The sequence below is a fragment of the Sorex fumeus genome, unplaced genomic scaffold (genome assembly GCF_029834395.1).
Source record: "Sorex fumeus unplaced genomic scaffold, SorFum_2.1 ptg000007l, whole genome shotgun sequence".
Lineage (NCBI taxonomy): Eukaryota > Metazoa > Chordata > Mammalia > Eulipotyphla > Soricidae > Sorex > Sorex fumeus.
The window spans coordinates 37,115,810-37,130,538 of NW_026606064.1; the positions used below are offsets into that span (position 1 = coordinate 37,115,810).

General features: G+C 56.6%; 1 protein-coding gene across 1 annotated transcript in view; it reads left to right on the forward strand.

Annotated features, from left to right (window-relative positions):
- Positions 1-14,729, forward strand: part of PTPN5 (protein tyrosine phosphatase non-receptor type 5) — a 64,484-nt gene that overhangs the window by 39,915 nt on the left and 9,840 nt on the right. The window contains exons 3-7 of the mRNA XM_056130911.1: positions 9,634-9,845; positions 10,497-10,604; positions 10,787-10,864; positions 11,375-11,616; positions 13,049-13,238. Coding sequence (XP_055986886.1) covers positions 9,634-9,845; positions 10,497-10,604; positions 10,787-10,864; positions 11,375-11,616; positions 13,049-13,238 — 830 coding nt within the window. The remainder of the gene's footprint in view (positions 1-9,633; positions 9,846-10,496; positions 10,605-10,786; positions 10,865-11,374; positions 11,617-13,048; positions 13,239-14,729) is intronic.

Here is a 14,729-nt window from a genome sequence, read left to right on the forward strand (position 1 = left end):
TGCTATTGTCAAATTTTTCACAACAAATTTTGCAGTTACATAATCCCCAGATAGAGTCGTGACATTCTGTTTAAAATTCTTAGGTCTAACCTGTGTTCTATCCCCAGCATCCCATATGGTCCCCCGAGCACTGCCAGGAGTAATTCCTGAGTGCATGAGCCAGGAATGACTGAGCATCGCTGGGCGTGACACAAAAACAAACCAACAACAACCACAAAAGTTCTAGGGTCTAAGGCTGGAGAAATAGTACAGGGATGAAGGCACTTACCTTTTATGTGAGGGACCCCAGTTTAATTTCAGCAGGTCAGAAGGTGCCCTGAGCATAGAACCAGGGAGAGTCCCAGAGCACTGCAGGGTGTAGCCCAAACAAGAAGTAAATAAATTCTTTTTAGAAAATGGAGAGAGGGGCCAAAGAGTTCAACAGAGAGGCCACTTGCCCTGTGCGCAGCCAACCAGGGATCAATACCCATATGATTCCTGAGCACCACCAGGAGTAATTCCTGAGAGCAGAGCCAGGAATAACCCCTGAACAACAACAGCCGTGGCCCAACCCCCCTCCCCAACACACACACACATACACTCACACACACAAAAATTGAGAGAGCTTGCTCCTGGCTCAGTGCTCAGGGATCACTCCTGATAGTAATTGAGGGATCATTTGTGGTGTTGGGGATTGCACCCAGGGGGCTTGGTCTATTCACTGAACTATTGCTTGAACCCAATAAATTCTTTATTTATTTATTTTGCTTTTTGGGTCACACCCGGCGATGCACAGGGGTCACTCCTGGCTCTGCACTCAGGAATTACCCCTGGCAGTGCTCAGGGAACCATATGGGATGCTGGGAATCAAACCCAGGTCGGCCACGTGCGAGGCAAACACCCTACCCACTGTGCTATTTCTCCAGCCCCAAATCCAACCAAGTCTTAAATAAATCAATAAATAAACAAAAGACTCAGACCTAAAATGGCATTTCCCGCAGAGAGCCATAGCTCCCTGGGGAACAGGGGCCCCTGTAATAATATAGAGGGTCAGGTGGCACTGCATAAACTTTTTTTTTTTCGAAAGGTAGTTTTTCCTTCTTTTCCTGAAAGTTTGGGGTCCTCTGTTCGAGAGCTTAGGATTCCACAGGAATCCATTTCCCTCTGCCAGTTCTGGGGTGGCAGCTTTCACTGCACATGTGTGTGAGAAAGGAAGGCTGCAGGGAGGAAGAGCCACTGGCAGGATGGTTGGACTGTTTGTTCTGCATCCCGAGAGGCAGGCCTCTTTGCGCCTGAAGGGTCTCGGGTGGAAATCATCCTCAAGAGCTAGACGAGCTGAGCACGCCCTCGGCCTGCTCTGGTCACACCGTCAGATGCACGCGAGAAGCCAGCCCCAGTCGCCTGCCTCTCCAGCTTTCCCAAGACAAGGTCTTGCATCCCGCATCTGCATCCAGCATCTTCTCAGGGTGCACCTCTGCCCTTCCGCCAACAGCCTGGCTTCTGCTGCAACAGAGAAACTCGGTGCTACTCTCCAGAGCCCTCCCCACCCTCCCCTCCGAGACTGGGGTTCACTGTGAGCCTAACACTTTTTTTTCTTTTTGGGTCACACCCAGCGATGCACAGGGGATACTCCTGGCTCTGCACTCAGGAATTACTCCTGGCGGTGCTCGGGGGAACATATGAGATGTTGAGAATCGAACCCAGGTCGGCTGCGTGCAAGGCAAATGCCCTACCTGCTGTGCTATTATTGCTCCAGCCCCAACACCTTTTCCTTTAAAAAAAAAAAAAAATTGAGCCATAGCACAGCGGTAGGGCGTTTGCCTTGCACGCAGCCAACATGGCCGACCCGAGTTCAATTCCTCCACCCCTCTCGGAGAGCCCGGCAAGCTACCGAGAGTATTCGATATGCCAGACACAGTAACAACAAAGTCTCCAATGGAGACGTTACTGGGCCCGCTCAAGCAAATCGATGATCAACGGGAGGACAGTGACAGTGACTTTTTTTTTTTAATTGAAGCACCATGAGATACACAGTTTCAAAATTTTTCATGATCGGGTCTTAGTCATACAATGTTCCAACACCTGTCCCTTCCCCAGTGTACATTTCCCACCACCAGTGTCCCCAGTTTCCCTCTTGATGCCACCCCCATCCCCAGCCTGCCTGCCTTTATGGCAGATTTTCTCTCTCTCTCTCTCCCCTCTCTCTCCCCCCCTCTCTGTCTCCATCTCTCTCCTTTCTCCTCTTCTCTTTCCTCTCTCCTCTGTCTCCCTGCTCTTTTTCTCCTCTCTCTCTCTCTCCCACCTAGCCTCTCCTCATTCACTCTCTCTCCTCCTCTGCCTTCCCCTGCTGTTCTCTCTCCCTGCCTCTGTCCTCTCTCCTCAAGGCAGCCTCCTGAGGGTGCTGAAGGGCATAAGCAGGCCTCAGGCACCCAGCCCCTCACCCTGATCTGGCCTGCACCCTCCAGCATCTCTCTTGCTACGTTCCCATCCTTTGGACAGCCCCACCCCACCCCACCCCCAGTCCAAGGGCAGACAGACTCGCCTGATCAGTGGGAAGAATGCTGGAGAACTCATCTGCGGGATGAAATCAGAGTCCAGACTGTGCTCCCCAGCTCTGCGATGGATGCAGCGTGAGTTCCCTTGTCCTGTGCCCATTATCTCTCCCCAGATGCGCCTCCCGGACCCTACTGCCCACGAGCGGGGCGAGGGCAGAGCCGGGCAGCAGTGAGCCAGTCACTCCTCACTCGGAGCACCACTAGGAGTGATCCCTGAGCACAGGGCCAGGAGGAAGCCCTGACTGAGCACTGCTGGGTGTGGCCCCAAAGCAACTAGTGGTGAGAGCCCAGAGTGATAGTACAGCAGTGAAGGGGTCTGCCTTGCACACAGCCAACCCAGGTCCCACCCCCGGCATCTCATATGGTCCCCCAGGCACTGTCAGGAGTAAGTCCTGGGTGCAGAGTCCATTGTAACCCCTAAACACCACCAGGTGTGCCCCCCCAAAAAAAACAATGTTTTTAAGTGCTGAAAGGGGTGGGGGTGTTCAGGCTTTCTAAGGAGGAGGCGTGCGGTGTGGACAGCAGAGTGCCGGACTTAGGAGACTGAGGGGCAGAATCCACTAGGATGGACTCCCCCCTTTTCCGACACACACACATATTAACCATCCTTGACCAAACCCACCAGCCTCAGTTTCTTCATCTGCAGAATGGGAGTAGGAGGAGTCTCTGCCTTCTAGCATCATAGTGAGGATTGCATGTGTTCCTAGCAGTGAAACTCTGGGAGCGACACCCAGCATGTGGGGAGCAGTCTGCGTGGGCTCCCCATGGCCAAGGGAGCGGCTGACAGCATAGCTCTGCCTCACCACTCTGTGCCTCAGTTTCCCCATTCGAGAAGTTACCAGACTGACTAGAAGCTTTTGATGACTGTACTCCTCGGAGCTTCTAGAAGCCCCCCCCCACCCGACATGAACAGGACTGACTGTGATGTTCTTGGGGTCAGGGCCCCCCCTAGGACCAGGCAGGACATGATGGGGAGGTCACCCTGGGTCGTGTCTGGGAAGGGAGGGGCCCCTGATGGGGCTGAGCCTCCCTTCTCCCAGCAGGCCAGGCCAGCTTTCCTTCCGCTTCCAGGGGACTGGCGGCTCTGAGGATGAGTCACACAGGAGCATCCCAGGGCTCTTGGAGCCCAGGAGGCACTGCCGAGGGGTGGGGTGGCAGCAGGGTCCCCTGGGGAGGGAGGAGGAGTGGGGGGGGAACTCTGTTAGGGACAGGAGAAGGACCTGTGGGTTCCCAGCCAGAGGTCATTTCTGGGCAGGCCTTGCCCAGCTGCCCAGAGCAATTTCCCAGGAGCCGGGGATCCTTCCTACCTGCTGGTGTCCTTCCTCTCCCGACCCCCAAGCCATCAGCTGGGGCTCAGGCACAGAAGCTGCACCACCCTATACCATAGCTTCTACCCCTCAGACACAGGGCCTGCCCCCCCTCCCCCCACCCAGGATCCCTATTTCCCCGCCTGTGCGGCTTAGCCCCTTTCCTCAGATGCCTTATGACCGTGCAGAGAGACCACCTTAAAGCCCTGGGCTCACATCTCAGGTCTGTGCCTCCTCGCACTGGCCACCTGACCTGGGAAATCAGTCCCCTTCCCCTGCAGGAGGTGAGCCATGAAGAGCCCATCCTGCAGTTGCCCCCAGCTCCGGGCTGCCTGTATGGGTGAAGGCACTGCTGCCAGCTCGCCAGCCCCCCCTCACTGGCAGCTGCAGGAAAGCAGACACAGTTGCACGTGCAGGAGAAGGGGGACTCAAGGGAGAGGGCTGGACTGGGCCTGGGAGGTGTCCCAGAGACCAGAGGATCTGTGCAGCTAGGTCCATGGGGCAGGAAGAGGGGGCTCTGTTTTTGTTCATTGCTAGAGCCCCAGAGCCTCTCCCAGGGCTGAACAGTGTGTAAGGCAGGAGAGTGAGTGAGCAGAGACCAAACCCAGCCACCCCCATGCAGCAGTTCGACCTGGGGGTTCTGCACCTGAGGCCCATGATGTAGTATGCATTTGAAAAGCTCTTTCTGAGTCAAGAACATTGAGTCTGTGCCCAGGAAACCGTTCCCATAAACTCAGCTCCAAAAAAACGCTCCCATAAACCCTGCTCCCAGGATTACTCAGGAAGTACCTGTCAGGGGGGTTCCTGTGTCCCCCCCACCCACCCACCCCCACTCCCCGGGGGCTGCCAGGTGCTCCCTGGAGGGGAAATTAAAAAGGCAGCCTCTCCCTTTGTCTCTGAGATGTGCAGAGAGAGCCCTGCCAGCCTGCAGTTGGCAGACACCCCCACATGTACCAGCGGTGAACCTGCACCTTTCATATGCAAAGGACTCCGGCGCCCCTTGGGGCAGGGGGCTGTCTTCCCAGCCCTGATCTGATGCTGACTGAGTCACTCCCAGCCAAGCCACACACTCTCTCCCGGGTTCTGTGCAGCTTGTGCCCGGGTGCCCAGCCTGCCTGTTACCCTATCACAGACACTTGGCACTGGAAGCTCTGCCTGTTCGTGCCCTTAGTGACCCTCTCAGCTGGCGGCAGCAACCCACCACTTCTATATACCCACAGTTTTGTCTTTCTTCATGTTTAAGCCGTGGATAGTGCTAACACAGGCAGTTCTCCTGCTCATCAAGCCCTGGATTTCATCTGTAGCACCATAAAAAAATTCGTTTGTTCACAGATTGTGATAGCTGGCAGGTGGGCTTGGAGTCTGGGGATTTTAGTAGGCCTCATGGGTTTCTAAACTCAAAATGGGGTCCCTTGTTTTGCTTTTGTTTGGGTTTTGTTTTTTGTTTCGTTCTTGTTGTTTTTGTTTGGGTGCGGTGGCACCCCTGCTGGTGCTCAAGGGCCAGTCCCAGCTCAGTGTTTAGGAATCACTCAGTGCTAGGTACTGTGTAGCCCTGGGTGATGAAATCTGGGCTTCTTACATGCAAAGCATGTGTTCCAGTCTGTTAAGCTTTGTCTCCGGGGGGACTTTTGCAGACATTTTTTTTCTCACTGCAAATTAATACATGGTATGTATCCATATAGGTGTATGTTTTATATATGTGTTTATTAGAGGAATATATTTGTACATTTTATATGTGTGTTTATTGGAGGAATATATGGGGCCATAGTGATATAGTACAGTGGGAAAGGTATTTGCCTTGCACATAGCTGAGCCGGGTTTGATCCCGACCCGGGTTTGGTCCCGGCATCTCATAATGGCCCACTAAGCCCACCAGAACTATCCTTGAGCACAGACTTGAAATAAGGTAGCACTGTAGCACTGTCCTCTCATTGTTCATCGATTTGCTCGAGCAGGCCCAGTAACGTCTCCATTGTGAGACTTGTTGTTACTGTGTTTGGCATATCGAATACGTCACGGGGAGCTTGCCAGGCTTTGCCGTGCGGGCAAGATACTCTCGGTATAGCAAAAAATAAAAATAAAAAACTACAGTTAACCCCTGGCTTCTTCTCTGGCTTCTTCTCTCCTGCCCACTTCTCCGGCACACTTACTCAGCACTTGCTGTGTCCAGACGGACACTTGGCACCTGATGCTCTGCCAACCTGTGCCCTTAGTGTAATGAGCCTCTCACAGCATGCCCCACCTTTTTATATGCACACTGTAGTCTTTCTTCATATTTAAGACATGGAGAATATACCAACTTCTCACCCTGTCCTCCTCACTTCTGCCATGGAAATTTAAATATTTACCTCCAGAATCATCTGTAACAGCAGGGTAGATGTTTCATTATCAGACATTATTCATTATCAGACAATTTCATTTCATTGTCAGACTAGGATGCATGTACCCCTGGGGGAAGTCCCACCAGGTAAATGTAGCAAACATCCCACTTGAAACTTTAGCTTGGGGGGGGGGGGGAGAAAATCATTGTCTTCCTTTCAAAATGAGTATAGATAGACCCTCAGGCGCTGGTATGAACTTTGAAAACAGAAACAAACCCTACAACTGTATGAGCTCAGTGGATCCCTGGAGCTGGCAGAAGTATCTGAAAGGGGCTGCATTCAAGACCTCTACAAGATAGGGATGCTGAGACCTCCAAGAGAAGGGGAGTAGGGGCTGCCCCCAGGTACACAGCATGTGCCCTGGCAAATGTCAGTGTACCTCTTCCTCTCCGGGTGTCATCCATGGACTGCTCCTCTTGGCCCCCTTCTGTCATCCCTGGGCACAGCCCTGGGTTCTCCCCTCTGCTCTCGTGGGTGGGGAACATGCCACAGTAATCCACCTTCTGCTGATCCATCGATAGTGGAAACCCCTGGCTTCCTACATAACCAGCTCATAGCAGGCAGCCTTTCCTTTGCCCCTGGTGCTCCAGCATCTGAGCCACCTTCTTCATGAGACAGAAGCAGATCTGACCCTCATGGTCAGGGGCAGAGACCTCACCTAGCCCTCTAGATCCCACCAGCAAGCAGGTTTTCCCCCCCTGGAGAACTGTATCACAAGCTGTGTCCAGAGGCCTGCGTTTCTCAAAATACTGGGAATTCTGTGTCTGTTATTATCCTCTTGACATCTATTAAGTGACCTGATGCTAGGTGCCATGCTGGGCGTTTCATCTCTAGCAGCTGCAGATACTCCATCATGGCTTTGGAAAGCTCATGTGATTACCCCCACCTACCAGGTAAAAGCACCCAGGAAACCGTTATCACTTGCCCATCAGCGTCACTTGTGTGGTCACTGTCAGGATTTGTGTTCATGCCGTGGAGGTTCGTGATAAGCAAAACTGATACCACTCCCGGTACCACCCTTTTGAAGCCTATAGGTAATGCAGCCGGCACCATTGCCTGGCTGTGTTCAGACCCACTTTTTCACTTAATAGCCAGCCAATGGGGCCACTCTCAGAACCTCACTCCCCCATCCTACCCCTGCCCCATCTTTCTCTTCTGTAAAACAAGGGTAATAGCAACCATTAGACTTCAGGGGCTGGAGCAGTAGTACACCAGGTTGAGAGCTTGCCATGCACATAGTGGTCAGGGTTGAATCCTCAGCCTCCCATCTGGTCTCTTAAAGTCAGCCAAGGGTGAGTCCTGAGTACAGAGCCAGGAGTAACCCCTGAGGACTTCCAGGCCTGGTTCACAAAAACAAACAGAAAAAGATGCATTAGACGTCTTACTGGATGATAAAGATAAGAAGTATTAGGTCCTCTGAGGAGTGACTCCGAGGAGGGCCAGACCTCACCCATTCCAGGGCTGCTGCTGCTTCCGGTACCCTGAAAGAGAGTCATGCGCGTCATGACTTCTGGAGGGGAAAACCTACTTCAGGTGACATCTGATGGAGTTCCACGAGATAAATAGGAGTGAAACTGGCACAGTGTGGGGGTGCAGGGGGTGGGGAGCAGTGTGTTGGAGGAATGCTCCAGGCAGATGGCATAACATGTGACAGGAACGGGGTGGGGGAGAAAGGGGAGGTGAGCAGGGTGGGTAGGGATGACCTGAGGAATTGCAAGGTGCTTGGCTGGACCCCAACAGAGGGACACTGGGACAGGGTCAACCTCAGTGATGGAGTAACCTCTGTGAGGAATTCAGATGTCTGGGCTGGTCAGACATATACATGGAGGAAAGGTCTTTGCTGGGCACCCCACTGACCCTCATTTGACCCCCAGCACCATGTAGTCTCCTGGGCGCTACCAGGGGTCACTTAGGAGCACGAACCAGAAGTAGCCCCTATCAGTCGGTGTTGCCCCAGAACAAAACACACAGACAGAAAAACACAGCTTTCTGCAGCGCCAGGCCCTGCACACTGTTGATTCAGGCCCGGAGAGGCTTGCCAACATTTTTCAAGTGAGGCTGCAAGCATGCAGGCAGACAGCTGATGACACCGTGCGGCCTTGGCTGTAGGCGCTGTCATTGCTCGTCAGGAAAGGGGTGAAGAAATGTCCCAGGTGCACCATGGCAGACGTGGCCCATCACGGCTCTCTCCAAACTCTTCACCCACCATTGCTCCTTTTCTCAGCCAGGAGGGGTCCCTGCCGACTTAGGAACGTGTTCCCCTACGGAGCATTCCCCCCCCACAACCCGCAGCAGACGCTGGAACCCTTGCATCAGCCTGTCCCAAAGTGGGTGACCCCCTACCCACCCAGGCCACTGCCGGGATGAGGGTAGGGGGTGGTGGGCTATACCAGGGGGGGTGCCGGGTGCTCCAGGGGTCATTGTTCTGTTTGTTCACTGAAAGAAGGTCCCCGTTTGCATGGGGTACTTAGTAATTGTTTTGAAAGGGGGGCATTGGACCAGACACCTTTAGGAACTCCTGTGCCTTAGGCTACCACCGGGATCTTCAGCCTAAGTGGGGGTTCATCTGATGTTTTTTCCTAGCAGGCCCCTTTGTTGGAGGCGTCTTAGAGAAAAGCAGATCACAGGCAGTGACCAGACAAGCTTTCGGGGTTTGAGGTGCTGGCACAAGGCCGCGTCATTGCATAGCACCAAGAGCCCAGGAGGAGGCACAGCCAAGAAACCAGGGCAGAGTCCAACCCAGGTTTCCAGACCTGGAAATCGAGACCTGGAAATGGAGTGAATCAGTCAGGGGCTCTCCAGGAGCGACAGACTCTCAGAGCGGATCCCAAGGCCTCTGCCTGAGTTCCACCACACCAGGAGCCCTCCCTGCTGCCAGGGTGCCTGGCCCCTAGGCATGGAGGGCTTCGGGCAGGGACAGAGAACCTGGTGCAGCCCCCTCACCCTTCAGACTCGGGCACAGGAACAGCTGGGGGTGGGGGGGACATCCTGTGCCCTATCTGCCCTCCCCTGGCCCCCACCCCCATTTTCATTGGGGCTGAGGTGGGGGGTTTTTTTGGTTGTTGTTGTTTCCTTAAGAAATGGGAAAGAATAGAGCTGCGTAAACACGGGCGATGATGTTAACTCCCTGAAAAGCCTCCTGCCATTTTAACTCCGTTACTGGAGAAATAAAAGAGAAATAATTTGTCCACCCACACTGAGCTCTTTCTGACGAAGGTAGGTGAATATTGCTTTGCTAATCGAGGGTGACTGCTGGAAGGGGAGCCTCGCTGGCTGGCTGGTCCCACATTGAGAAGCTGCTGCTGCTGCCGCTGCCAGCCCAGAAGGAGCGGCTGGTCCCGGACCAGCAGGGCACCGCCCACCTACCCACCACCCACCCATCACCACCCTCGCCCATGTCCACGTCCACAGGTTTGCCCCAGCCGGTAGTGATGGAGGCGCCGGACCAGGCCAGGGGGCTCTCGGACGCCAACGACGCTGCCGCGCCCAGAGAGATGCCACCGCCCCCAGCTCCTTCTCCGCCCTCAGAGCCCGCTCAGAAGACACCACCTCCAGGCGCTGCCGGGAGCCACTCCCTCCCAGCGAGAGGCAGCCTGTGCCTGCTGGCGGCTTCCCAACTCCTGGTAAGGACAGCCCAGAGCCCAGGCGGGCCTCAGCCAGGGGGGGGTGGATAGGGGACAGCCCCCCCCCACTGCCAATCTTAGCTGGCCACCGGGGACCCCAAGGATGAAGGCCCTTCTGGGGGACCCACCAGCTTCTCAGGCCAGTGTGAGGAGAAGTCCAGGGCTTGGCGGGTGGAGCCCCTCACAGCATGGCTGTGCCACCGAACAGGCAAGGCAGGAACTCGGGAGGACCCCCATGGTCCTCAGTCCTGAGGGGTCCCCGCCACTTCGGAATGAGCTCCCCCACGGAGCATTCCCCACTCCCAGCAGATGCTGGAACCCTTGCACCAGCCTGTCCCAAAGTGGGTGATCCCCCTTACCCACCCAGGCCACCGCTGGGATGAGGGTGGGGGGGCGGTGGGCTGCACCGAGGAGGGTGCCGGGGGCTCCAGGGGTTGTTGTTCCGTTTGTTCACTGAAGGTCCTTCTAGAGTGGGGTATTTTCCAACAATGTCCTATCAACGAAGCGAGGGTGGGATATCCTCTGGGATATCCCCTTGGTATCCAGGCCCTGCTCCGGGCTCTCCTCTCAGTGCTCTAGGGGGCCAAGTTGAGGGGAAGGGGTGCTCGGTGGGGGCTCCAGGCTCACCGTGCTGCCCCCTGGTGGCCCCAGCTCGCTGGCGGGGTGCTCTGGCTCAGCGGCTATGGCCCAGACTGGACACAGAACGCCTCGGACCTCGCCTCCTCTTGGCTGGCACTGCTGAGACAGCTGGGACCCATGGTGAGCGGGGCCCCGGGGACCCCCAAGCAGGGGTTGATGGTGGGAGAGGGGGTCTCCAGTCCACCCACCCCCTCTCCCTGCTCCCACCCCACACCTGTTGTGCTGCCCGTGAGACCCCACGCACACACATGCCTGCACACAAACCCTGACCTGTCTGTCTCATACACCACCCCCTCCACCAGGCCTGGCTGGGCGTGGGATCCTGGGACGCCCCCCACCTGTTCCTGGCCTCCGTGACTGTGGTCCTCGTCTCCACCCTGGTAAGGTGCCCCCCTGTGCAGCCCCTCTGCCCTGAGACCTCCCCCACCCTGCTCCCACCAGCTGCCTTCCCTGCTAAGTGGGTTCCGGGCAGGGGGACTGGCTTCTGGCCACACCCGGGCCCAGCCTGGAGTCAATTCTCCTTCATTCTATTTTTTTTCCTTGGGGAGCGGGGGAGGATAGGGGCTGGGGCTCTACCCAGTAGTGCACAAGGGATCACGAGGGACCAGGGATGGAACTGGGGCTGGCCGCATGAAAGTCAAGTGCCTTCACCCCTGTGCTGTCTCTTTGGCCTGTCCTTTGAGAATTGGTAGGGGAGAGGGGCTGAGGCTGGGAGAAGCCCCCATTCCCCCCCAACCAGATGGCCTCCGTCCCCAGGGGAAGGGTGGGTGAGGGGGACTTGGGAGAGCCTGACTTTCAGGTGATGGAGGGGCCCAGGGCTTCGTCCCCCAAGCCCCCCATCATCTGTGGGGAGCGAGTGGGGCTGAGCCCTGGTCCATGCCCCCAACTAGGTGTGGCACCTGCTGAGGGGTCCTCCGGAGCCCCCCGCGCCCCTGCCCCCCGAGGACAGGAGGCCCTCTGTGAGCCGCCAGCCCTCCTTCACCTACTCGGAGTGGATGGAGGAGAAGGTGGAGGACGACTTCCTGGACCTGGACCCGGTCCCCGAGACGCCAGTGTTCGACTGTGTGATGGACATCAAGCCTGAGGCCGACCCTGCGTCACTGACCGTCAAGGCCATGGGTCTGCAGGAGAGGTGGGAGGCGTGGAGGAGGGGGGTGCTAGGCCCCCACACTCTTCACTAGGGACAGTGCCTGGGATGGGGCCGGCCATGCCTCTGAGCCTCGAGGACGCTTGGTCTTAGGGTTGGCACCTTGGATGGTCCCGAGGCAGAAGCCAGGGGATCCCGTCCCGTCTCGTGGGTGTGAGGGTGTGAGGCCCCTATGTGTGGATGCTCGTGTGTGTGTGTGTGTGTGTGTGTGTGTGTGTGTGTGTGCTGCAGCTGCAACTGGGCCTGGGCCCACGTCCACAGTGGAGCATAAGGTGGGTGGATGGGGGGGTCTCTCTCTGTCACTTGTCCCATGGGAGATGTGGCACCCTCTTCTCAGGGCCTTGCCGGGTAAGTCAGAGCACCCCAATTCTGAGTTATCCGTCCAAGGCACCCAAGGAGCACTGGACGAGGAGTCAGGAAACCCAGCTTTTTGCTCAGTGATGCCACTTCTTCGCGTGGGAGCTGGGGCGTGTTCTAAGTTTTGTCTTGTTTTGTTTCAAAACCACATCCCGCCTTCCTCAGGAGCTCTTCCTGGCACTGTGCTCAGGACTGAGGACCCCTGGCAGTGCCAGAGGATTCGAGCTGGGGTTGGCTGCAAGGCCAGCAAGCACCTGACCTGCTGTACCATCTCTCAGCCCACACAGGGGCGATGCGTCTTAGCATCTGCCTGGGATTCTGTTTCCTTTCCCGAATGAAGAAGAGCTTTCTTGTTATCTGTCATTAGATACTGGACGCAATGGAGCAAGCCTGTCCTTGCTGCCAGGGAGGCTGTGGGACTGTGCCATCCCTGGCAGCAGAAGGTCCTGTTCTCCCAGGACGGGCTCCTCATCCCCCACTGCTGGGCCCCGCAACCTGAGACCAAGAGTGAGGTCAAGTCTCTGCTCTGGCCAGATCCTGGGAGTTTCCCGGATCCTAGCAGCTGAGCACAGCTGCCTGCGGTGACAAAGAGAGACTGTGTCAAGGCTGCCTTGTCTGGAACCTTCATTTTGGTTTGCTTTGGTTTCATTTGGAGGCCACATGCGGTGGTGCTCAGGGCTTACTGCTGGCTCAGTCAGTGTTCAGGCTTTACTCCTGGCTCAGTGCTCAGGGATCACTCCTGGCAAGCCCAGGAGACCCAACGGTGTGCTAGGAGTCGAACCCAGGACGGGCAAGTGCAAGGAGAGCACCTTACCTGCTCTTTAGTCTCCCTTGGCTGGAATCTGTAGAACCGGGGTGCCAGGCCTCCTTCACAGTTGAAGGCAGGAGACCAGAGTGAGTCAGGCCAGGCCTCAGGTGGAGATATCGGCTCCATCTGCCCTGTCGGGGGTGCTGTCCCGTGCCCACCTCTGGGCATACTGTGTCCCCCCCATCTTCCTGCACCCCGGCCCCCCACGGATGCCCCGAGACTCACCCCCTCCCTTTCACATCATCCCTCCAGGAGGGGCTCCAACGTCTCCCTGACCCTGGACATGTGCACCCCCGGCTGCACGGAGGAAAGCTTCGGCTACCTCATGTCCCCGCGGGAGGAATCAGCACGCGAGTACCTGCTCAGCGCCTCGCGCGTGCTGCAGGCCGAGGAACTCCACGAGAAGGCCCTGGACCCCTTCCTGCTGCAGGCGGAGTTCTTCGTGAGTCCCCTCCCCCCACCCCCTTGGAGCCGGTGAGGGGTTCCTTTGCAGCCCGGGAGATGGTCGCCTGGACCACAGCACAGGCAGGCTGGCGGCCCTGCAACCTCCAGCTCCCTTTCCTCAACGGCAAAATAGGGATAGGAAGAATCAAGGTGTTGAGAGATGGACCGTGGACAGGGTGCCCGCCCCCCAGGAGGGTGGCTGGGTAGGGGTGCCCTGAGTCTGTCTTGCCTGGCACTGTGCAGAGAGCGCCCTGGGCTGCCCCCTCTCCTGCTGCCTGCCCCAATACATACACATGCAACACACACACGATATGCATGCACATGCATACACACACGCACACACACGCATGCACACATATGCACACACGCACATACCCAGCCCCTCATCTTTCCCTAGCTTAGGGGGCTCCTGTTTACTTCAGGTCTCAGTTACAGCCTCTGCCTGGGGCTTTTTTTTTTTTTTTTTTTGCTTTTTGGGTCACACCCAGCTATGCTCAGGGGTTACTCCTGGCTCATGCACTCAGGAATTATTCCTGGTGGTGCTTGGGGGACCATATAGGATGCTGAGAATCGAACCCAGGTTGGCTGTGTGCAAGGCAAACACCCTATCCGCTGTGCTATTGCTCCAGCCCCTCTGCCTGGGATGTTGGGGGACCCCGACCTATGGCCCTTATCCATGGAGGTGGCAACCCAGGAGTGCCCGCCTCGGGGCTGCACAGATTAAGAGCTAGGATGTAGGACATAGGGGATGGTCCACTCAACTCTATTTCTATTGATAAAGGGAAAGTTGGAAATGAAGCTTAGGTATTGGCAAGGGTGGGCTTCCTTCCCCAATCTGACACCCAGGATTAATAAACCCGCCCCTCCCAGGCAGTGCTGGCACATCATGGGCTCTGATGCCCCTGTGTTTCCTGGCAGGAGGCCCCAGAGGAGGAGGGGACGGGACTGTCCATTGGCCTCTTCTTTCTGGTCTCACTGACAGGGACCCCAGCCGCCTCTGTGGGCAAAATTGGGCCAGGGTGTTTGGGGAGAGTCTCTGGGGAGTGGGGAAGCCTAGTTCCCCCTACTGTCCCTCTTCCTAGGCCCCCTTCTCCCTTCCCTGCTCCCTTGTCTGACTTCCGGTGCCCTCTGACCCCTGCTCCAAATTCCCCAGAATGTGATGGGGTCTATGGGAAACACGGGCCACATTCCCCTAGGGGCAGACTGCCCCCTGCCTCTGGGCACTGTCCACCTCCAGCCAGGCCAGGCCGGGCCTTGCCCCTCTTGCACCTCCACTCACACCACCCCCAGCCCCACACATAGTTTGCCCCTAGTTCTGGGTGCCCCCTGCCCTGCAGCCCCAGAGCCAACCCGTCCCCAGGTCCTTGCCTCCCAGGTAGGATTGCCTTGTGCCCAGTGCCTGCATCCCACTCCATGGGCACGCACGTTGGTACAGTTTATTTTTTTCCTTCTGATTCTTTTAATAATCCTAACGGGTAAGTTTTGTGGG